We start from the raw sequence: 23,378 nt of genomic DNA, 5'->3' as shown, positions 1-23,378 counted from the left end.
AGTTGTCACGAGCAGGATTGTTTTGTTTTGTTTTAATTATTGTTGTTACTTAGTGTAGATTGTAAGCTGTCACGAGCAGGGTAGTTTTGGTTTAATTTTTGGATTATTGTTATCGTTATTACTTAGGACTGTTGTGTTTGAAACTGTTAAACTGTAAATATGTGTTGCTCTATAATAACTCTCAATCTTCAGATTAGAACACAGATAAGCAGGATGGAGACAATAATTATGGTGTCATTGACGCTCACCCTCTTTGTGGATTCGTGAAAGTTTTGGAGGATGTTAGATATATGTCAGACATCCATGTCCACTCCTCACATGTTATGTGAGAAGACAGAACTGAATACTTGCAAACTTGTTGATAATGGTAGACTATTTACCAACTGCCCTCTTCTGCTCACACATCCTTTCCAACGTCTGCAGTGTAGCGTTCCAAGGGCTGGGGGCATCACACACCAGTCGTTAAGCCATAAGCTGGAAGCGCTGCTGAATCACAGCAAAGGCGGATGAAGCTGTAGCTGACTTTCTAAAATGGGTATTTCGAGCGTTGCACTTTTCCAAGCAGATCTTCCAGCTCCATGTCGCTTTTCCAAAACCGTTGACCAATTTGGTTAAGCACATAAGCCAGGCATGGCATGTGTGTGAGCTCGCCTCGCCACAGAGCAGCCACCAGGTTCCAGCCATTGTCACACACAACCATGCCTGGCTGTGGGTACATCCGTCTCTGCCACCAATCTGTCTGCTCTTTCAGCGCTGTCCAAAACTCTTCAGCATTTTGGGGTTGGTCACAGAAGCATATTAGCTTCAGCCCAGCCTGTTCCCGCTTTCATTTGGCAGTGCTGCAGTGCTTCCAGCTTGTGACTGATGTGCTACCTTCTCTAGCTGGAGTCTGAAGGGGAGGCGAAGGAGGAGGAGGAGGTGCAGGAGCTGTAGACTGTGGGAGCAACCAAGATTGATATAGGGCCCGCAATACTCGGGTTTTGGAGGACGTGTATCATACCAAGGTTGGAGTGGGTCCCGGCTTCCACTATGTTAACCCATTGTGCCCTCAGTGAGATGTACCGTCCCTGACCACAAGCACTTGTCCACGTGTTTGTGGTTAGGTGGACTTTCCAAGTAACAGCTTTATGGAGGGCACGGGTAATGTTGTGGTACACATGCCTGTGTAATGCCGGGATGGCACACCGGGACAAATATTCCCGCATGTTCGTGCCCTCGGGGTAATACTCGACTCTGCCCTCTCTTTCAAGCTAAGATCCAAGCCCTTGCCTCCTCCTGCCATTACAACTCAAAAACATTTCTTGGATCCGTACATTACAAGAAAATTCTAAAATGTTTGTGCGCGCCCTCATGATCTCCCTCCTCGACTATTGCAACCTTATACTCTCTAGCCTCCACTCTAGCACTCTTGCCCCACTCAAATCTATCCAAAACTCTGCTGCCAGAGTAATCCAACTGTCCCTCCGTTATTCCCCAGCCTCTCTCTGCCATGCACTTCACTGCCTTCCTATTGCCCATATGCTACAGTTCAAAACCCTAAATATGACATACAAAGCCTTCCACAACCTGTCTCCTCCATACATCTGTGACATGGTCTCCCAATGTCTGACTGGCTCATGACTTCTTCTACGCAAACTCAGTGTGCCATCAGCGAGATGTACAGTCCGTGCCCACAAGCACTTGTCCACGGGTCCTTGGTTAGGTGCACTTTCCCTGCACCAGCATTGTTGATGGCCCAGGTAATGTTGTGGGCCACGTGCTTGCTTGTCTAATGTCGTGATGGCAGACCGGGAGAAATAGTGTCGGGTGGGGACCGAGTACCTTGTTACGGTCACCGCCATCAGGTTGCGGAAAGAGTACATTTCCAACGAGCCTAAAATGCAACATTTCAAGCGCAAGCAGACGAGAAATTTGTTAATTCAATGCCTCTGGGGCATTGGCTGTGTCTTTCCGCTTATGGTCCAATGACTGGGGTATGGACAACTGAAGGCTGCGCTGGGACAAGGACGTGGATGTGCTTGGTGGTGGTGCTATTTGACTGTGGTCAACGGCAGGTGCAGGGAAGGAGGCATCTTTGCATGCACTCTGGACAGGGGATTGGCTTGCACGCACAACAGCGGAAGAAGCAGTGGTATCACCCGCAAACACTGTTCATGGAGCCTGGTGTTCAACCAGCAAAGTCTGTTGCTTTGCTACCTTGTGCCTGATCATGCTGGTGGTGGTAAGGATGGTAGTTTTACTATCCCTGCTGATGCGGCCATGGCCGGTGGAGCAAATGTCCTTTTTGGGGTTATCGGCAGAGTCTTTAAAAAACAAGAAGACTGGTAAGGGGACATTCATTGTCTCCCTCTACCACACCACCTCCTCACCTCGACACTTGTCTTTCATTGTTCCCCAAGGCTCTGTTCTAAGACTCCTGCACTTCTCCATCTACACCTTCGGCCTGGGCCAGATGATGTAATGGCACGGTTTGCAATATCATCACTACGCCGATGACACTCAGAACTACCTATCTGTACCTAATATCACCTCCTTACTGACCAAAATCACATGTCTTCCCGCCTAATTATCCTTCTTTTCTGCTCGCTTTCAAAAAGTGGACATGAACAAATCAGAATGCATCATCTTTCAAGCATCTCACGCTGAGTACACCTGAGAGCTGTGTATGCCTCTTTCGGTACCACTTTTGTAAGAGGTAAACTTTGCCTTATAGAAAATGATTTTCCAGACATTCACTGCCTTTTTTTAACATTTTTTGCAGCTGTGATCTTCATCTTATTGGTGTGGATGTGGAGATTTTCTAGGTTGTCATTAATACCCTCATTGTCCATATGTTGTAAAGAGGAAATCAGGTTTTTCAAAGGGTCAGGGTTATGTATGTTTTGTGGCATTCCTTTAACAATGTTGGTTACACTCGGACAATTAATTTTAAACTGTGACATTTGGATATTATTGGTAATATGTATTGGTGAAAATGAAGAAGCTTCTGCCATGGGTGTGTTTATAGTTACGGACGGTGCTCTATGCTTTAAACTTAGTTTTTCACGAGCATCCATCAGTTTTTGTTTTCCTCCGACACTGATCTGCTTTATATAATTCAGCATCTCACGAACATGTTACACTTTGCCCTTTATACAGACATGTGCGTGTTTGGCAACATTCTTGGGACGGGCATTTCTTAGGGCGAGTCTCACACGCGCATCTGGTACACCGATCTTCTGACGGGCATGAAACCGATTCTGGTAATTGATGGTGGCTAAAAGACGAATCATTGTTGGCTGTATCCTGGATGTCATACCTCCCATAGCCACTGCTGTTATTAATCATGTACTTTCATATTCCTGTCATCACCATGCCCCTTTTCCAGATTACCGGTACTTCATCCAACGATTCGTCCGCCATATTTTCAATAAAGAAAGAACACCGTGAGCACAACTCAAGATGGTGCTAAGGTTAGGTTCCCAAACCATTAAAGCAACAAATATGAACCTAGCACTCAACTTAAAGGTATTTGTAAGGCGGTTTATTGTAGTACACGAAAAAAGACGTTTCGGTCAATGTGACCTTCTTCAGTTACGCGTGGTATATAGATTGTGTAGGGCTTATAGGCATCTATCAGAAAGGACGATGGTGCTTTAGGCATTGAGGAGAATGATCTCTCTAAGGTAATGAGCTTGTTAGTATATAGGAGAGGGGCAAACGTGCCTCCAGATGCGGTGTCCACCGCATCTGGAGGCACGTTTGCCCCTCTCCTATATACGGACATTGACCGAAACGTCTTTTTTCGTGTACTACAATAAACCGCCTTACAAATACCTTTAAGTTGAGTGCTAGGTTCATGTTTGTTGATATTTTTTGATATTAACTGTGTTTGAAACCATGCTACAGTTTTGCAAGGTGTTTATGATTCCCCCCCAAAAAAAGGCCACACTATGTTGATATCTACCCTCAGGGGGAAATGTTTGCCAGTCCATACACTTGTATATATGGGCATTCCAAGTCTAGGAGACCGGCTCCTTTAAATTGGGCATAGTTTTAAATCAGGCCTTCCTCCATGTATCATCATCCACCCCCACAAGTTGAACAGGGTTAACGAGTTCCGTGCTGCTGTCGAATTCCGAACTGTTACGCCGCTATCACCACGTACCTCCGCAGCTGCTGCACGCCGCCTGACTTCTTCACTTCCGGTCTCGCGTCCGGCGCTGAGGTACCGTAGGGTGCACGCGCATGCCGCGCGCTATTGACTCTGCGGCTGCGCAACCAGTACCAGGTCCCATCCGGTGCGCTTGTGCACAACCCGCAGCTCTGACTGTGCCCGCACTGACTCTGACATCTCTATGGTCCTGGAGGACCTGACCCGGAAGTCCGGGCACACATTCCCTATATCAGGACGCCTCTTCCTGTAGGCGGCGCCTGATTGTCACTTTTGCTTCCTTGCTAGGCCTTCTTGGTGTCTGCATGGTGGCTCTATGTACTCAGGTCCACTATCTTGTTCTCTGGCGTGCTTCCCAGCATGCGCTCTGCTCTGTCTTGTACCCAGGCGTGTTCCCAGTACACGTCCTGCACCATCCTGTACCCTGCGTGCCCCCGAGTACACACTGTACGCACTTCCGTACCCAGTGTGCCCCGAGTACATGCTTTACATATTCCTGTACCCTGCGTGCCCCCGTCTTCACCCTGCTAAACATGGTCTCTCGTGCCTCCTTCGAGCCGGCCACCTGGTTCCAGCAGTCGTGGTACTTTATTCCCTGGGTGGTCCTCACTAGGTCAGCTCACCCGGGGTGGGTTGGTATCAGGGCCCAGAGGGTCCATTCCAGGAGTCGTCACACGAACAAGGTTGGGTGGTTTTGCTCGGCGTAAAATACTTGTTATGGAAAAGGTGAGGTGTACCCCATAATGTATGGGCATTACAAGTCTAGGAGACACGCTCCTTTTTAATGGGACATTTTTTGTTAAGAGGCCCTCCTCCATGTTTCTTCCAAGGGGGTTATTGGGGTGTATATGACTTGGTAGCAGGGCAGGCCTTGCAGTCAATGCATATGAAAACAGAATGGGAGTACAAAATGAATAATGTGAAGTGGATTTTCCTGGGCCCATCGAGTATGTGGGTTGAAAGGCTTATTGGGATGCATAAGACTTGGTAGCAGGGAAGGCCTTGCATTCAATGCAACATTTTTTATGGAAGCCATCCTGGACATCTCGTGAAAGGGGTATTGAGGTGCGTCGTAATTCTTGGCAGCCCATCCACTCACTGCATAGGCTATAACAGTTTAGGAGACCCACTGTTTAATAGTGGCCCTTTAAGCAGATTAATGCGGCCTGATGCCCCTGTAAAAATAGGCTCTGTGATTTTAAGAGTCCCTCCCTCATAAATGAAACAAGATATGTCTGCTTATGTGTCACACACCACATGGCCAGCTAGGGTTGTTAAATGTTACAATGACATTTCCCAGTGAATGCATTTGTATTGGTTGAAAGCAATGTTAAAGTTGAAAAACGCTTCAAAAACTCTGCGTCTGAACATAGCCCAAGTGGTGGAGGAACATTTTGGTCTGGGGTTATTTATTTTGCCTTATATACAAGTCATTAACCTGGAAAGGATGTACCTTAACATATTTCCCAGCAAAATCCGTTTTGGTTTCGTTTTGGTATGTTTTTTGGTGCGCCGGTAAAAATGGCATGAAACTCTGAAAAAATTGTTTAAAGCTGTGAACTAGGAGTCAGGAATGCTTCCAGGGGCGATCCCCATGATGCCCCCGTGTCATTTGAGCAGTGTTTCCACAATTTTCAGACGTTTTTAGACCTTTAAATGGGGATTGTAGTAAAAATGCTCGGGTCTCCAATAGACTTACATTGGGCTAGCTGTTCTGTCCCAAGTACTCAAGTATTCCAATTTGCTCGACCCGAGCAACGATCAGCCGAGCATTTTAGTGCTCGCCCATCACTATTGCTCCCCAATAAAGCACAGGGAATGTAATATACATCTGTATATATGGGATATGTAGAAAGATGCCAATCAGTGGGGGGGGGGGCAATAGTGATGATTATACAGATCTCATGAATATGGAGGCAGATAATGTGTTGATAAAAATGTGATTTTATCAAAACTACAGCAACAACCCAGTAAGTGACACCTCACTGAAATCAGGATCTTTGTCTCTACATTAGGGCTCTTTCAGAGGTCAGTGTGTGGTGACAGTTTTCACACATACCGGAGACACTTACACACATAGACCAATTTAAGTGAATGGGTCTGTTCGAATGTGAGTGTGTTTCCTCAGACTGTTTATCTGTGGGCAAAATACACTAACATGTTTGTTTTTGTTTTTTAACAGAAGCACGGGGCCACAGAACGTCGTGCACACTGATGACACATGGATGACACACAGAGATATGTTCAACTGTGTTACTATGTTACAACTGTTAACAGTAAGAGCTGTGTTATAAATAAAAAAATTTAAAAAAAGGCGTGCGTTCCCTTACACATCTATTAGATCTGCCACACTTGCCCTGTAGCTGTGGCAAGTGGGGATCATATTTGTGGGGTTCATATAAAATCATGACCATAAATTGGGAACATGACTGGCTCTATGTGCTCGTCCGCATATGTCACGTGCAGTCTGTTCATTTCCACGGACTCATTGACTTGCGTGGCCATTTGCGATCCAAATCTCAGACCAAACTCGGGCGTGCAGCAAGTCCGAGGAACAAATTGGAGATGTGCCTTGCCCCATTGAATAACATTGATCCGAGTGTGATCCAACATTTTGTCAGATCGCACTCGGACCGAAAATACGGCCATGTGCACGAACCCTTAAAATGAGAATTTAGTGTTCCTTTAAATTCTGTCCTTGCACCTGCTCTGTAATAGGGCAGCGCTGCTGGGTGCTATTTCTGTGTGGCAAGTGCTCTGTACTGAATTTAGTAACAGGCAACTCATTTTTGGCCGGGGACACAACTGAGCAATAAACTCCTAATGGTTGCAGCTGTAGATGATCTGCACTATGACTTCTACAGGGCCGTGGTCTGTCGACTATGAAGTTTATGGAGATGTGCAGGGTAAGAACATAGATTGACATTTGAAATAATTTTTTTTTGTTTTTCTTTTAATTCCAAAATAAAAGCAAATGTTTAAATTGTAAAATATATCTGGAAGTCTGAACACGGCCTGAACGCGCTGTATTTGTATTCTGTGTGCAGATGACGGATTCCATCTGTTGCAGACTCGACATTTAAACACAGTTGCATTTAATAAAGGGCCACTAAAGCTGGACTATAAAATGTGTTTTATGAGCAATAACCATCAGCGATCCCAGGCAGGTCCATAAATATTTGGACATAGACCACATTGTGGTTACTTTAGCTCTCCATCACTGCAGCTGTAGGAATTAGATCCCTTCACACATTCCCTCCCACTCAATTGTAGAGATTAAGTGTAGAAACTAACAATCATAAATTAAATTGTAACTTTTCATATTGGGTTGCAAATCCTAAGTTAATGACTGCCTGGAGTCTGGAAAAATATATATATTTGTACCGTGGTAGCCAGTAGATAGAATAATATTAATATTTGAGAGTCCTCAGTGGTTGATACCTTTTAATGGCTAACTGAAAAGACGGTAACACATTGCAAGCTTTTGAGACTACACACCTGATGAAGAGACCTGAGTAATCTCAAAAGCTTTCGATTCTTTACCATCTTTTTAGTTCGCCATTAAAAGGCATCAACCACTGAGGACTCTCAAATCTTAATATTTTTCTGCCTGGAGACTGGAACCCATTTCTTAAAATCCCATTCACAAAATTTCTACTAATAAGCAGTGGATATTCCATCCAGACAGTAAATCTGCTCCGACTATATATACAGGGTGGGCCATTTATATGGATACACCTAAATAAAATGGGAATGGTTGGTGATATCAGCTTCCTGTTTGTGGCACATTAGTATATGGGAGCGGAGAAACTTTTCAAGATGTGTGGTGACCATGGTTGCCATTTTGAAGTCGGCCATTTTGGATCCAACTTTATTTTCTCCTACGCCACATTGGGGGACACAGAGACCGTGGGTGTTATGCTGCTGCCACTAGGAGGACACTAAGTAAACCAGAAACAAAGTTAGCTCCTCCCCTGCAGTATACACCCTCTCGCTGGCTGGGATTTCTCCAGTTCTTTGCTTAGTGTCTGTAGGAGGCACTTGGGTCTGGTTTCAGACCCCACCATTTTTATTTTATTTTTGAATTTTCTGTAAATTTTTATTTTTTAATTAACGGAGTGAAGGGGGGCGATGGTTCCTTTCTACGGCCCGCTCTCCCCTGAACCAACAACAGGCAAGCACGTGGAGTAACCCTTCACGTACACTTTCCTGTGACGAATGGGGCTCATTCCTCTGACGATGGTTCCCTTACGGTCGGTACTCCACGGATACGAGGGCTAGCGCAAAAGGAACGAGGCACAGGAGTGCATGGAGACTTGAGCAGCGCTTTCCGATGCTATGAATCAGCCCCACAGCTCTCCATCCCCCTACCACAGGGTGGATTGATTGAGCAGTACCCCTTTAAGACCTCCTCCAGCTCTGCTGCATCGGATGAGACCCTGCAGCTGGAAGAACGCGGAGCGCGACCTGCCTGAGCTCAGGAGTGGAGGTATGGGGTCGGGTCCTTACCCCCGGGAGAAGCGCTGACTTGGCGTCAGCGGCGGTGCACCGGCGCCCCATCGCGGCCCCCCCCGCTCTCAGCGCTCGGGTAGGCCAGAAATTTAGCCCCCGGCTTTTCCGGCCTACTAGGCCGCAATTTGAATGGCGCCGTCCAGTAGCGCCGCCCTCTCCCCGCCCCCGACGCCTACCATGGGTAGGCCAAAAATTTAGTCCCCGGCTTTTCTGGCCTACTAGGCCGCAATTTGACTAGCGCCGCCCGCGCTAATGTCGCTGCCGCCTCCTCTTGGCCCCTCTCACCTCTTAGGAGACGCGCAATTCTAATCTCGGGAGCCATGTCCTTTTCAATCAGCGGCCGTTAACCCCTTCAGGAGCGCTAGGCCTGCTCTGGACAGCCGGATACCGCCACAGGACCACCGCTATTCCTCCCGGGGGACACAGCACAGGACCATGGGTAAGCTGCATCTGCCCTCAGATTAAAGCTTAACCCCTTCCCGGCACATTCTCTGCAGCTGCAGACAGACTGCCGTTAACCCTTTCAGGAGCACTATGCCTCAATCTAAGGAGGCTAAACAGGCGGTTAATAAGCACACTGCGTTTTTATACCGTGTGTACTATTTGCAAGTCTGCATTACCCAGTGGACAGACTAATCCGTTCTACATGGACTGTGACCCAGCCTGCGCCCCAACCTGCGCTCCAACGCCCCTCGCTGCGCTGCTGATGGGCCTCCTGCATTTAGTACCCCTGAGGGGGCCGCGTCCCTCTCACGGTCGGTGAAGTCTCTGACCCAGGCTATATTCTCCCTCTGGGAGGACTCTTTAAGTCAGAACCACCAGCAGGGGCCATCCTCGTTCAAGGGATGGTCAGGTCTCTGGAAAGCTGACCCATGACGCGTCCCCCAGTCACGTTCGCGCCTCAGCATCGGCGCCTGGTGTCTCACTCGCCTTTTTCTAAGATTCACAGCGAGCACGACTCTGAGTTCGAATCTGACTCGTCAGCCCCTCAGAATCCCCCATCTGATCAGGAGTCGCTTGATTCTCTTATAAAATCAGTCAACAGGATTCTGAAGTTGGATGAGGAAGATATTCCTGCTCCAGCACACGCTATCTCATTTAAGAAAACCAAGCGTGTGCGTAGGTTGTTTACCAGCCGTCCAGAAACATAGGGACCGGCCACATAAATGGTTCTCAGGGCAACAGTCTACTCAGGCTAAATACCCTATTGATACAGACCTAATGAAGGATTGGTTACAGTCCCCTCCGGTGAACTCTTAGGTATCGCGTCTTGCTTTTAAAACGCTCCTATCTGTTTCTGAGGGTTCCTCAGTCAGAAACTCCTCCGATCGTCAAATTGACTATCTTGCCTTCTTTCGCGGCAATTTGGGTCTCTAAGGCAATGGCCGCTTGGTCAGAAGCCTTAATTACTTCCCTCCAGGGCACCATTCTTCCTCCGGAGGCAACCACTGTCGCCAGGCAGATAATTCACGCAGCGGACTTTGTAGTAGACGCTTCTGGTGATGCAACCAACTGCGCGGCTCAAACTGCCGCTAATGCGACCTCCGTTACAAGAGCCCTATGGCTCAGCGGCTGGCTGGCGGATGCCACATCTAAAAGACCATTGTCTTCTCTCCCCTTTCAAACGGGTTGTCCTTTTGGGGAGAAACTGGACTAGCTCTTTTCTGATACTATCGGAGGGAAAAGTAAATGCCTTCCTCAACACAAGGGCTGTTCGGCCGTTTTGCAACCAACGCGTCTTCAATCTTCTCGCAGCAATTCTAGTTGGTCCTCCTCTACCTTCTCTTCCAGATCAGGTCGGTCCCCGCGAGGAGACAGAGGCTCCCAGGTCTCATTCAGACCTAACCGCTCTTGGAAACCCAGGTCTAGGGCTTCTGGATCTAGGGGAGCCAGATCTCATAGATCTACCCAATGACTTGTTGCGGTTTCCGGCAGGCACCGACAAAGTTGGCGGCTGCCTACTTTCCTTTAGCCACACTTGCCTCACAGTTGCCCACGACAAGTAGGTCAGGTAGCTGGTGTCCTCCGGATACAAGATAGAATTTTCTCTCCTCCAACTCGGTTTTTCCTTTCCTATCCCACAAGGAAAAGACAAGAGCCTTCCTTCAGGCTGTGTACAGGCTCTGATAAGGGACGGAGTCATCATTCCAGGCCCTCATCACGAGTGGTTCAGGGGGTTTTATTCAAACCTTTTTTTGTGGTTCCCAAAAAGGACGGGACGATCCGACTCATTCTGAATCCCAAACTGTTAAATCAGTTTGTCAAAGTACGGCGACTCCGAATGGAATCCCTCCGGTCAGTTGTCACTTCCATGGAAAAAGGAAAAGTTCCTAGCATCCATCGAAATCAAGGACGCTTACTTTCACATTCCGGATCTGCCCATCTCACCAGCAGTTCCTGCGTTTTTTGCAATTCACGAGCAACACTTCCAGTTCGTTGCCTTGCCTGTCGGACTCGCCAACGCCCCCAGGGTCTTTACTAAGGTCATGGCGGCTGTCATGGCCATTCTCCACTCGCGGGGAGTGGCGGTGTTACCGTATCTGGACGACCTGCTCATCAAGGGCCCTTCCCTTCCAGCCTGCGAGGAATGCGTGGACATAACAGTAATACACTTTCTCACCTGGGCTGGAACATAAATTTCGAAAAGTCTTTCCCAAAACCGGCTCAGCAGATGTCCTTTTTAGGAATGATCTTGGACACTTCCTGCGAGTTGGTCATTCTCCCTCCAGAAAGGCCCCAAGCCTTACTAAAGGCAGAGCGGACTCTTTAACCACCGGTTTCTCACTCTTTTCATTTCAGCATGGGTGTTCTCGGAAAAATGGTGGCAGCGATGGAAGCAGTTCCACTGGCACAGTTTCACCTCCATTCCTTACAACATGCGTTGCTCTTAGCTTGGAACAAGAACCCGTTCTCCCTGGATCGTCGGATCCTTCTGTCCCTGCGGGTCAGGCAAGCCCTCAGGTGGTGGACACTGAGGTCCTCCCTGAATCAGGGGAAGTCTTTTCTCCCAGTAAAATGGTAGTAACCACCGACGCAAATCTTCTCGATTGGGGTGCGGTCTCTTGTCACCACATGGCACGAGGGTCGCTGGTTGACCCGAGAGTCACGTCTCCCCATCAACATTTTGGAAATACGAGCGATGAGATTAGCTCTATGGAGTTTCCACCATCTCCTCACAGATCACCCCATAAGGATCCAAACCAACAACGCCACAGCTGTAGCGTATATCAACCGCCAGAGAGGTATCCGTAGCAGGATGGCCATGCATGAAGTGAGTCACATCCTCCATTGGGCCGAGTAGAAAATTGGATGGCAGATTTTCTCATTCGCCAAGGCATCGCCTCGGGAGTGTGGTCTCTTCATCCGGAAGTCTTTCAGCAGATTTGTCATTGTTGGGGGACTCCGGATGTGGATCTCATGGCCTCAAGACTAAACAACAAGGTTCCTCGGTTCATTGCCCGATCGCACGATCCATGCGCCATCGGAGCAGACGTCCTAGTTCTGCCATGGCACTGGTTCCGGTTCCCGTACATCTTCCCCCCTCTTTCCTTGCTTCCGAGGGTCATCAAGAAGATCAGAGCGGAGGGAGTACCAGTGATCCTAGTCGCGCCAGATTGGCCGTGCCGAGCATAGTATGCAGAACTAATACAACTGGTCGCCGACGTCTCCTGGCGACTTCCAGATCGCATGGATCTACTTTCGCAGGCCCGAGTTTCCACCAGAACTCCGAGGTCCTGTCTTTGACGGCGTGGCCGTTGAATCCTGTTTTTTACCACAGGCTCAGTTCTCTCACGACGTGATTTCCACCATGATTAGTGCTAGGAAGCCTGTGTCCATGCGCATCTATCACCGGACCTGGCAAAACCTTCTTTTCACGGTGCAAGGATCATGGTCGATCTCCTCTGGTGTTTTTTTCATTCCGGCCATATTGGAATTCCTTAAATCTGAATTAAAATCAAGCCTCGCGCTTAGCTCGCTCAAGGGCCAAATTTCGGCCTTGTCAGTACTTTTCCAAAGCATAATTGCACCAAACTTCAGGTCAAGACGTTCATTCTGGGAATTTCCCATGTGGCGCCTCCTTATAGAAGGCCATTGGGATCATGGGACCTTAACCTGGTTCTTGGGGCATTACAGGAGGCTCCTTTCGAACCGCTGCTGGACGTGTCACTGTCCGTCCTCTCTTGGAAGGTGGTCTTCTACTGGCAATTACGTCAATCAGACGAGTTTCGGAATTGGCAGCCCTGTCCTGCCGTTCTCCATTCCTGAATTTTCATCAGGAAAAGGTAGTTCTCAGGACGTCCCCGTCCTTCCTGCCCAAGGTCATCTCCTCTTTCCATCTCAACGAGGAAATTGTTTTGCCTTCTTTTTTGTCCGGCGCCAGTCCATCTCATTCAGAAGGCCCTCCACACCCTGGATGTGGTTAGGGCGCTGAGACGGTATATCTCGCGGACAGCTCCCTTCCATAAGTCAGATGCCCTGTTCATGCTTCCAGGGGGGCATAGGAAGGGTCTAGCCGCGTCAAAAGCACACTAGCCAAGTGGATTTGCTTAGCGATTCATGAATCCTACTGTGTCAGGAACGCGCCTGTCCCAGCAGGGATTAAGGCGCACTCTACCCGGTCAGTGGGCGCCTCTTCGGCCATTCGGCACCAGGCCTCGACAGAACAGGTCTGCAAGGCTGCGACTTGGTCCAGTCTGCATACTTTTTACAAAACATTACCAAAACATTACCAAATTCATTCTCAGGCCTGTCCACAAGGCTGCGACTTGGTCCAGCCTGCATACCTTTACAAACAATGCCTAATTCATTCTCAGGCCTCTGCGGAGGCAGTACCTCAGTGGTACATGGAGTATTAGCAGATGTATGCTCCCCACCCAGGAACTGCTTTAGGACGTCCCACTGTCTCTGTGTCCCCCAATGAGGCATAGGAGAAATAGGGATTTTTGTGTACTCACCGTAAATTCCTTTTCTCCGAGCCAATCATTGGGGGACACAGCACCCACCCTGTTTAGCCTATTTGCTCACTGTAGCATTCTTAGGCTTTGACTTAGTTATGGTTATTGTTGACTGTTTATGCTCCTACTGCTTTTTTCACCGAACTGGAGAAATCCCAGCCAGCGAGAGGGTGTATACTGCAGGGGAGGAGCTAACTTTTTTTTCTGGTTTACTTAGTGTCCTCCTAGTGGCAGCAGCATAACACCCATTGTCTCTGTGTCCCCCAATGATTGGCTCGGAGAAAAGGATTTTACGGTGAGTACACAAAAATCCCTATTTTTCCAATGAGAAGAGGGTCATGTGACACATCAAACTTATTGAGAATTCCACAAGAAAAACAGTGGTGTGCTTGGTTTTAATGTAAATTTATGATTTCATGAGTTATTTACAAGTTTATGACCACTTATAAAATGTGTTCAAAGTGCTGCCCATTGTGTTGGATTGTCAATGCAACCTTCTTCTCCCACTCTTGACACACTGATAGAAACACCGCTGAAGAAATGCCTGCACAGGCTTCCAGTATCCGTTGTTTCAGATTCTGCACATCTCATCACCACCAATCTTAAAAAGTTCCCCCCTCCCATATATTAATGTGCCACAAACAGGAAGCTGATATCACCAACCATTCCCATTTTATTTAGGTGTATCCATATAAATGGCCCATCCTGTGTGTTTGTATATATACTGTATGTGTATATATATATCTATATATATCTCTATATATATACAATATATATATATATATCCCTCGTGTACACATGCACTTATTGCTGGTTTTCCCCTCTAGTCATTCTTTGCCAGGATCTTCTGTTTTCCAGAACAAATGACTTTTTGTCTTGGACAAGTCTTGGGTTGCTTGGTTTCACGCTCCGTTTTGAATTGTTGTCTGTTTGCACTGTTCAAAAGGTTTCAAAGGATTTGAGCAAATAATATAGTTCCATTACCAGAGTTAAAGGTATAATCCCCTCCAACAAAAAGGTTATTCCCTTGCCATAAAATGGTGGATATATGGTGATCACTGAGGGTCTTATCTCTGGGACCTACGCCAATTCTGAAAACAGGGCTACGTGGTATAGAAGTATGGATGCTTGACCTCTACTCATTGTTTGTGGGACTTCGGGAGAAAGCTGAGAGTTGTACTTCGCTTTCTCCGGCAGTCTCATTGACAAGGAATGGAGCAGAGGCTCCGCTCCAGTCAATATCTGGCTGCAAAGCCACATTCTCTGGGATCCAGAGCCCTGTTCTCAGGATTGATGGGGGTTTGACCCTCGGCAGTCAGTGAGTTATCCCCTATCCATCTTCTTCTTTTGTTAAAAAATGAATGTTAATTCTACCTCCTTTAATAGCAATTTCATCACCAATAAATACAATATAGAAGTGAACCCGTTCCATTGGCGGCCATATATGCTTACTGCATAGTCCTACATTCACTTAGCTTGACAGATGATGTGATGTGCTTGAAATCATAAGCAGACCCTTCCCATCTTCATACTTTTTAACTTCTTTCTGATGCAAGTTGATTCTTTTTTATCTGTGAATAATCTTTTTGAGGCTTATACCGGTTTCACACTGATGTTGAGACCGGTCCTAGATCTCCTGACCTGAACTCACCAGCCTCATATATGATTGATTGTAAGCACATACGGTATATGACGGCTGTTGAGTTTGGGTCAAGAGACCCACAGTCAGTCAGAACATCGTGGTTTATTCTTGGAATGTGAAAGTCGAATATGCAAAATGGACCTCACTGACGGTTTACATCTTGTGATAAATACTCTGTATTTAATCAAGTGAAGGCGATCTTAATTATTAGCTCCTGCATACAATTTTTTACAGTGGCACAGTAAAGAAGTTATAAGAAGAAAAGAAAAATAAATGACACCACTAGCTCATTATTTGTGCTTTTGTATGCCAAGATCACATGGGAATATAGAGTGAAGAAACAGAGAATTGACTACAGATGTTTCGCGTCTAATTGTGCTTCATCTGGCTCTTCATTTTCAGGACCAGATGAAGCGTAATTAGATGTGAAACAGCCATAGCCCAGTCTGAGTGTCTCTTCTCTGTATTCCCATGTGATCTTGGAATAAAAAAGCACAAAATAATGCGCTGATGGTGAGTGTCACTTATTTTTCTTCTTGTCTCATAATTTTTCAAGATTGTATTGCTGCACAGTTGAGCACCACATCATCTGGCATTCTCTTTTAACCATCGTTGGTATATTCTTGCATGAGCGCTGATCTGATCTTTCAAAATGGATGACGTACAGTAAAGAAGACAAAGTTTTCTTTTCATGTCTGTTTGCTCAGTGAGTGCTAGGACAGGTGTTAGGTTTTTTTTTAACAAACAGTTCACACTGGAGAACCTCCCCAGTCCCAGTTCACCTAGGACCACCATTGAAGTGTCAAGGCAGTGTCTGACCTTTAAGGCCCATTACTGGCTGCAGTTCAAGGGTAACATCTCCGCTAAAGCCAGTGCTTGGATGCAGTGGTCCCAAGTCCATCCCCCACCTGTTGATTACCCTTCTCCAGTGATGACATTTGACCATTGCAGTCAACAACAACACTAAGGTCACCACTGCATAAGGTGATTGTTGTGAGTTCATTTTCCCCTTCGCCATTGAGGTCTGATGAACTCCCTCTTCTGGTTAAGGAAGGTAGTGAGGCTGATTACCAAACACCTGAGCTGAATGATGATGACTGGGTGTCTGGAGTTACGGACTGGATATAAGGCTGCCTACGCCCTTCTGCCTTGCGGGTGATTTCTCTGAGGGATTCTTGGAGACCAGTCTGATTCCTGCTCCTCAAAAGCTGTTTTCTTCTCTGTTTTTTGCATTTGTGTTTTGTTTTGTTTTGCTTTGTTTTTCTGGATTTCTGCCATTCCCTGCTGGGGTGAACTGAATTCCTTTTTGCTCTGTCTTCAGAAAATACCTGAGTACTGATATAGTCTTTTTGAAGCCTAGCGTCTTCAGGTCCTTTTTCCATATCAGTCTGTTGGCTCTGTTTTTGATAGGGTTTTGGCAGATTGCAGACAGCCACTGTTCTATCCTGTCCTATTTAGTTAGCTTGGGCCCCATCATTTGCTCAACCTATCTTTCTGTCTGTGTGAGTGTTTTTTCATCTTGCTTCACTGTCATTATATGTTGGGGGCTGCCTATTACTTTGGGGTCTGCTCTGGGGCAGTTTAGATTTCCCTTTCTGTCTTTAGCCTATTTAGCGCCCCAGCTGTGATCGAGGGCTCTAGGGCACCATAGGAACCCCCCACGGCTACTGCTAGTTGTTGTTGATAGGTTCAGGGGTCTGCAATCTGATAGCTGCCAACTTCTCTGGTTTTCTGGACATAGCTATTATTTCTGTTTTTGCCTCCTACGGTGACTCACTCATAACAGTGATTTGCTGCAGCGGTCAAGTTTTTTTGATAGAAATCAATAGACCTGTGAAAACAGATGGACAGAACAACAGGGAAGCACTGGTAATGTAGTGACAGCGGACTGGTAAGTATTAATACTTTTGTTGTTTTATAGTATTAGGCACTATTGGTAGGATTAAATAACCACTTGGAAATTATCACCTTCATAGCATAAAAAAATAAACAAAGTTAGAACCTGCTCAAGTGGAAATTTGCTAAAAATTTGTAGTCTTTAATAATAAAAGTGCGTGTCCATTATTTATTCGGTCGTCCATGACAGCACCACCTGAGAGGGGATCTGTCCTCCAGGAACAGGAAATCCTACAGATACATAAGGGCGGCACCTCTCCCACGCATCAGTTGGTTTCCTGTTCCTGCAGGACAGGATTCCCTACAGATCATGCAATCATGGATGAAGAATCCCCAGGCCGGCTGTCCGACTCAGGTAGCGGGGGGGGTCTCCTACCTCCGGCAGTGCGGAGTCCCCTGGAAGCGCCACGGTGGCCCGCGCAGGGTTCCACGTCAGTGTGCGGGGCAGGTGGGAGCAGGGTCCGGCGGATGCCCGTCTCCTGGGCCGGCACCGGCAGGTAAGTATGGCCTCTCCTCCCCTGATCCTGGTCCTTGTTCTGGCCGGTGCAGTCCCCCTCAGCCTGAATCGCGGTCAGGGGCATGCGGCTGCGCCTCGGTGGCGTCCGGGGGGGCGCTGTGTGTCGGGCGCCGCCATGGCGCTGGTGGCCTGCGCGTCCTCACGCGTGCCTGTACCGGAAAGGATGCGGCGCGGGGCCGGTAGCGCTGGTGGTGTGCGCGTCCTTGCGCGCGCCCGTACCAGAAGTGATGCGGCAGGGGGCGGGGCCGGTGACGCTGGTGGCCTGCGCGTCCTCGCGCGCGCCCGGACCGGTAGTGACGCGGTGGGGGCGGGGCCAGCGGCACTGGACCGGAAGTCGGGTGCCGGCGGTTTTCTCCTCGTGCGTCGCCGGTCGCGGCGGTGCGGGCGCCGGCAGAGCGGTGGGGGCGGGGTCGCGGCACACAGAGGGAGGGACGTCGGGGAAAATGGGGGAGGGGGGCAAAAATCATCCCCTGGCCACGTCACCTGTGAACCCGGATTACCGGGGGGAAAAAGGGCACAGAGGCACTGACGAGCTGCTTCAGCTCAGATGCAGGATGGACGAGCAGGAAGCTCCCATGCCCCAGCTGGACAAAGAGCAGGAGCGTACCTCAGAGAGGTCCCAAACCAGCTCCCAGCAAAAGAAGAAACGAACTGGACAATCCGGACATAGAAGATCCTCCAGGCCGAAGGATCCAGCTCGCTCCCCCCTGTGATCCGGTACCTACGCCTTCTGCTCAGGGTAAGAGATTTTCGTGAATGTACCCTGACGCAGTGTTACCCTTATGTTTTCCTCCTATAGGGAAAGAAATGCACTGACAAGGCAAAAAACAGGGAATGCGCCCTTTGCAAATGCCCCTTGCCAGATGCCTACCCTAAGAGGCTGTGCCAGTCATGCATACGGCAGGCGGTAAAAAAAAAAAGAAGGGGCGTAGTCCCAAAAAAAAATTACAGGCATACTTCCTTACTGTGTCCCCCTCCTGTAGGTGGCGGAAGAAACCCCTGACTTCGCTACAAGTCTAAGGGAAATAATCAAGACGGAGGTTAAAGCCCTAAAATCCGTAACCCAGGGGAAGTTGTCTAGGAAGAGAAAGAGGGCGAGTTTCTCAGGGTCAGGCTCTTCAGCTGACCCTAGAGGGAATGAAGACTCCTCAGAGCCCTCCACCTCTACGTCTGCGTCCTCTTCAGAGGAAGACGCCAGTCGTTTCTGCCTAGGTCTGGAACAAGTGGACAAGTAGTCAAGGCAGTGAGGGCTACCATGGGGGTAACAGACACCAAACCTGAACGGTCTGCACAGGACCTAATGTTCGGGGGTTTAGACCCCAGGAAACGTAAGTCGTTCCCGTTAAACGACAAGGTCCAAAATTTGATTAACAGGGAATGGAGGAAACCTGAAAGAAAAGGCTCCCTACCACCAGCCTTTAAACGGCGATATCCCTTTGAGGACTCTGTGGTGAATAAATGGGATAAAGCCCGGAAATTGGATGCAGCAGTGGCTAAGGCATCCAAAAAATCCGCTATCCCCTTTGATGACATGGTCTCGTTAAAGAATCCGCTGGATAAAAAGGCGGACTCCTACTTGAAAGGCACATGGGAGATGTCGGCTGGCGCCCTGAGACCGGCGGTCGCAGGTACCTGCACGGCCAGATCTATGATGGTCTGGCTGGACCAGCTAGAAATGCAGTTAGAGGGCAGAGCCTCGAGGGAATCTATCTTGAAAATCCTACCCACTATCCAGGATTAGTACAACAGAATAGCCCAATACCTTACAGAGAATAAATGGCAGTATCTTATATTGATAATCTGCCATAATATATGGTTCCACTCCATACATACATATATATTCAGGAGAACAGTTGTGATTGAATCCAAGAGGATTTATTTAATATCAAGCAAATTGCCAATTTATTAGTACAAAAACACATAAAAATATGTAACAATCATAGCACAGTTGCACATAGTATATGACGCTCCGACGCGCGTTTCGCGCTTCCCAATAGCGCTTTATCAAGGGACAGCTCCTTGATAAAGCGCTATTGGGAAGCGCGAAACGTGCGTCGGAGCATTCGTGTCACCACCTGGGGGACTTGTGCACCATTAGGTAAACGTTCCTGTCTTTTGGCTACCTCTCCATTTGGGTATAATGACGTACTGTGGAACGTGTTACACTGTTACCATCTTCTATGCGTACTGAGCTTTTGTGTGAGGCCCTACCGCTACTACTGACTTACTATGATCTTGATAATACTCTATAGAGATAGCGGGTTTATATTCAGGGGCCATACCCTCACAGTGAGCTTCAGCATGATGGTGCCTTGTTGATCATCCCCACATATTCCTCCTGGCTTTTGACGTCATATACTATGTGCAACTGTGCTATGATTGTTACATATTTTTATGTGTTTTTGTACTAATAAATTGGCAATTTGCTTGATATTAAATTAATCCTCTTGAATTCAATCACTCCTGTTCTCCTGAATATATATGTATGTATGGAGTGGAACCATATATTATGGCAGATTATCAATATAAGATACTGCCATTTATTCTCTGTAAGGTATTGGGCTATTCTGTTGTACTAATCCTGGATAGTGGGTAGGATTTTCAAGATAGATTCCCTCGAGGCTCTGCCCTCTAACTGCGTTTCTAGCTGGTCCAGCCAGACCATCATAGATCTTGATAATACTCTATAGAGATAGCGGGTTTATATTCAGGGGCCATACCCTCACAGTGAGCTTCAGCATGATGGTGCCTTGTTGATTATCCCCACATATTCCTCCTGGCTTTTGACGTCATATACTATGTGCAACTGTGCTATGATTGTTACATATTTTTATGTGTTTTTGTACTAATAAATTGGCAATTTGCTTGATATTAAATAAATCCTCTTGGATTCAATCACTCCTGTTCTCCTGAATATATACCACTATCCAGGATGCGGCAGCCTTTTTAGCCGACGCTTCGGCAGATTCCGCAAGAATGGCGGCCAAGGCCGCAGGGCTATCAGATGCAGCCCGACGGGCTATATGGCTAAAATGTTGGCCCGGGGATATCCAGGCCAGATCCCAGCTGTGCTCCATTCCATGTGAGGGGGAATATCTATTCGAACCAGTCCTAGATGAACTCCTGGAGAAGGCTGGCGACGATAAAAAGAAATTCCCTTCCCTGCCCACCCCTTCCTATAGATGTCCCTTTGCTAGGAAGAGATTTTTTCGGAGGAGGTCATCCAGGGACCGGGGCAGATGGGAAGATAAGAAGAGGAAAGGTACCGGTTTTATGTTTGGAGGGGGACGCCAAGAAGCATCCCGTGAGACCTAGAAACCTCCCCAATGACTAGAGGCCCCGGTGGGAGGTAGACTATCGGCCTTCTTCCAAGCCTGGCCGCGGATCTCGAACAGTAACTGGATCCTGGGGTTGGTAGGCTCAGGCCTAAAGCTCAAATTTGCCTGTGTCCCCCAGAACAGTTTTAGGGTCACCCCGCTAAGGTCTTCCTTGGCGGAACAGACTGCCCTAGAAACCGACGTTGTTGACCTATGTCAGAAGGGAGTATTGATAAAGGTACCAGAGGCGGAGAAGGGCGAAGGCTTCTACTCCCCCCTATTTTTGGTCCGTAAACCAGATAATTCCTACAGGACCATAATTAATCTGAAAGCACTCAACAGGTACCTGGTCATTCGGCCTTTCAAAATGGAAATGATCAGTTCCACAATAAAATTGCTGTTCGAAAATTGCTTTATGGTGGTGTTGGATTTAAAAGACGCTTAATACCATATACCCATCTATGCTTCCCATCAGCGTTTCCTTAGAGTGGCAGTTCATTTGGAGGGGTCGTTACAGCATTTTCAATATGTCGCCCTTCCCTTTGGTATAGCAGTTGCCCCCCAGGTGTTCACTAAAGTTATAGCGGAAGTTATGGCCCATCTACGGAAGGCAGACATCCTAGTAATCCCCTACCTGGATGACTTCCTTATTGTAGGCAAAACAGCAGTCCATTGTCTGGATCATTTGCAAAAACTAAAATCGGCTTTGGAACGGTTAGGGTGGCTATTAAACATTAAGAAGTCCCGTCTACAGCCCATGAAGGTCCAGCAAATCTTGGGCTTAATCCTAGATTCGCAGAATCAGGAATGTTGTCTTCCACCCCAAAAATTAGTTTGCCTACATCAGCAGGTCTTGAACACCTCCAATAACCCTACCATGTCTCTCAGTAAGGCAATGTCCCTCCTGGGTTCTCTCTCATCCTGCATCCCTACGGTCCGGTGGGCCCAGTTCCACACAAGGGGGCTACAGGGCGAGGTTTTACGCCATCAAAAGATCCTGGGCGGTTATCTAGAAGGCCAGTTGACTCTATCCCAACACACTTTGAGATCACATTGGGGAGCCCACATGGGGGAAATCTTGATCCAGGACCTGTGGGAGGGCCATCAGTTGGGAATGTCCTCCAACCTGAAAGAGCTAACAGCCATAGAGCAGGCAGTTAAAAACCTTCTTGTGTAGCTACAGGGTCGCCATGTTTGAATATTCTCCAACAATCAGGTCACCGTGGCTTACATCAACTACCAAGGCGGCACTCGGTCCTGGCCCCTGATGGAGGTAGCAGAACGGCTGTTCCAGTGGGCAGAGCAACATCTCCTATCTTTAACAGCTCTGCACATAAAAGGAAGGGAAAACACCACAGCAGACTTCTTAAGCCGCAACCTTCTAAAGCAAGGGGAATGGTCCTTAGAAGCGTCCATCTTCAACCAGATAGTACAAAAATGGGGGCAGCCAGAAGTGGACCTCTTCGCCACAAGAGAGAACAGGAAGGTGCCTCAGTTCTGCTCTCTGAATCCCAGGGAGAACCCTCTGGCAGTAGATGCTCTTCTAATCAAATGGGACTTTGGCCTAGCATACGCCTTCCCTCCCCTGGCTCTACTACCCCTGGTTATGAGGAAAGTCAGGAAGGACAAAGCGAGGATTATAGTGATCTCCCCGTTTTGGCCCAGGAGGGCATGGTTCTCATGCCTCAGGACCATGTCGGTATCCAACCCTTGGGTCCTACCAAACATCCCAGACCTCCTGTCCGAGGGCCCAGATTACCATCCTCAGGTAGCTGGCCTACATCTGACGGCGTGGATTTTGAGTGGGCACTGCTAAAAGAGAGAGGTTTTCCCCGGCCCTAATTAACACCCTGCTTAAAAGCAGAAAGCCGGTTACAACCAAAATCTACGTGACGATCTGGAAGAGATTCCTTCAGAGCTCAGGGGTAGTAGCTGGACAGTCCACTCCCATAGCACAGATCTTAGAGTTCTTGCAAAAAGGTCTGGACATGTGACTCTCCACCAGCACCCTTAAGGTACAGGTGTCGGCTCTAGGGGCACTGTTCAACTGCAACATCGCCAGTAACCATTGGATCAATAGGTTTATTAAAGCAACAGGCAGGTCCAGACCGATAGTGAGGAATAAATTTATGCCATGGGATCTAAACCTAGTTCTTACGGCCATGACAGAGGCCCCGTTTGAACCTATCTCATCAGCTTCCACGAAAAACCTGTCCCTTAAAGTGGCTCTCCTGGTAGCGTTGACATCAGCCCGTTGAGTGAGTGACATCCAGGTGCTAACTAGACTTCCTTCTTACATACAATTCAGGGATGACAGGGTAATTCTTACACCCGATCCAGCATACCTGCCTAAAGTAGCCTCCAGTTTCCATAGAACTCAGGAGAT

At 47.8% G+C, this 23,378-nt stretch overlaps 1 protein-coding gene across 3 annotated transcripts in view; it reads left to right on the top strand.

Annotated features, from left to right (window-relative positions):
- Positions 1 to 23,378, top strand: part of LOC141058427 (acylphosphatase-2-like) — a 95,982-nt gene that overhangs the window by 36,577 nt on the left and 36,027 nt on the right. Inside the window, exon 2 of one of the 3 annotated variants that reach the window (XM_073554679.1) lies at positions 6,336 to 6,429. The exons of 1 other annotated variant lie outside the window; for it this stretch is intronic. In XM_073554679.1, coding sequence (XP_073410780.1) covers positions 6,379 to 6,429 — 51 coding nt within the window. In that variant the 5' untranslated portion in view covers positions 6,336 to 6,378. Of the gene's footprint in view, positions 1 to 6,335; positions 6,430 to 6,963; positions 7,060 to 23,378 lie in introns of those variants that run through there. One more of the 3 variants, XM_073554680.1, reaches the window with a different exon arrangement.

The sequence above is a fragment of the Dendrobates tinctorius genome, unplaced genomic scaffold, assembly GCF_039654945.1.
Source record: "Dendrobates tinctorius isolate UK_male_01 unplaced genomic scaffold, ASM3965494v1 ptg000211l, whole genome shotgun sequence".
Taxonomy (NCBI): Eukaryota; Metazoa; Chordata; class Amphibia; order Anura; family Dendrobatidae; genus Dendrobates; species Dendrobates tinctorius.
This window is presented reverse-complemented; position numbering and strand designations above follow the sequence as displayed.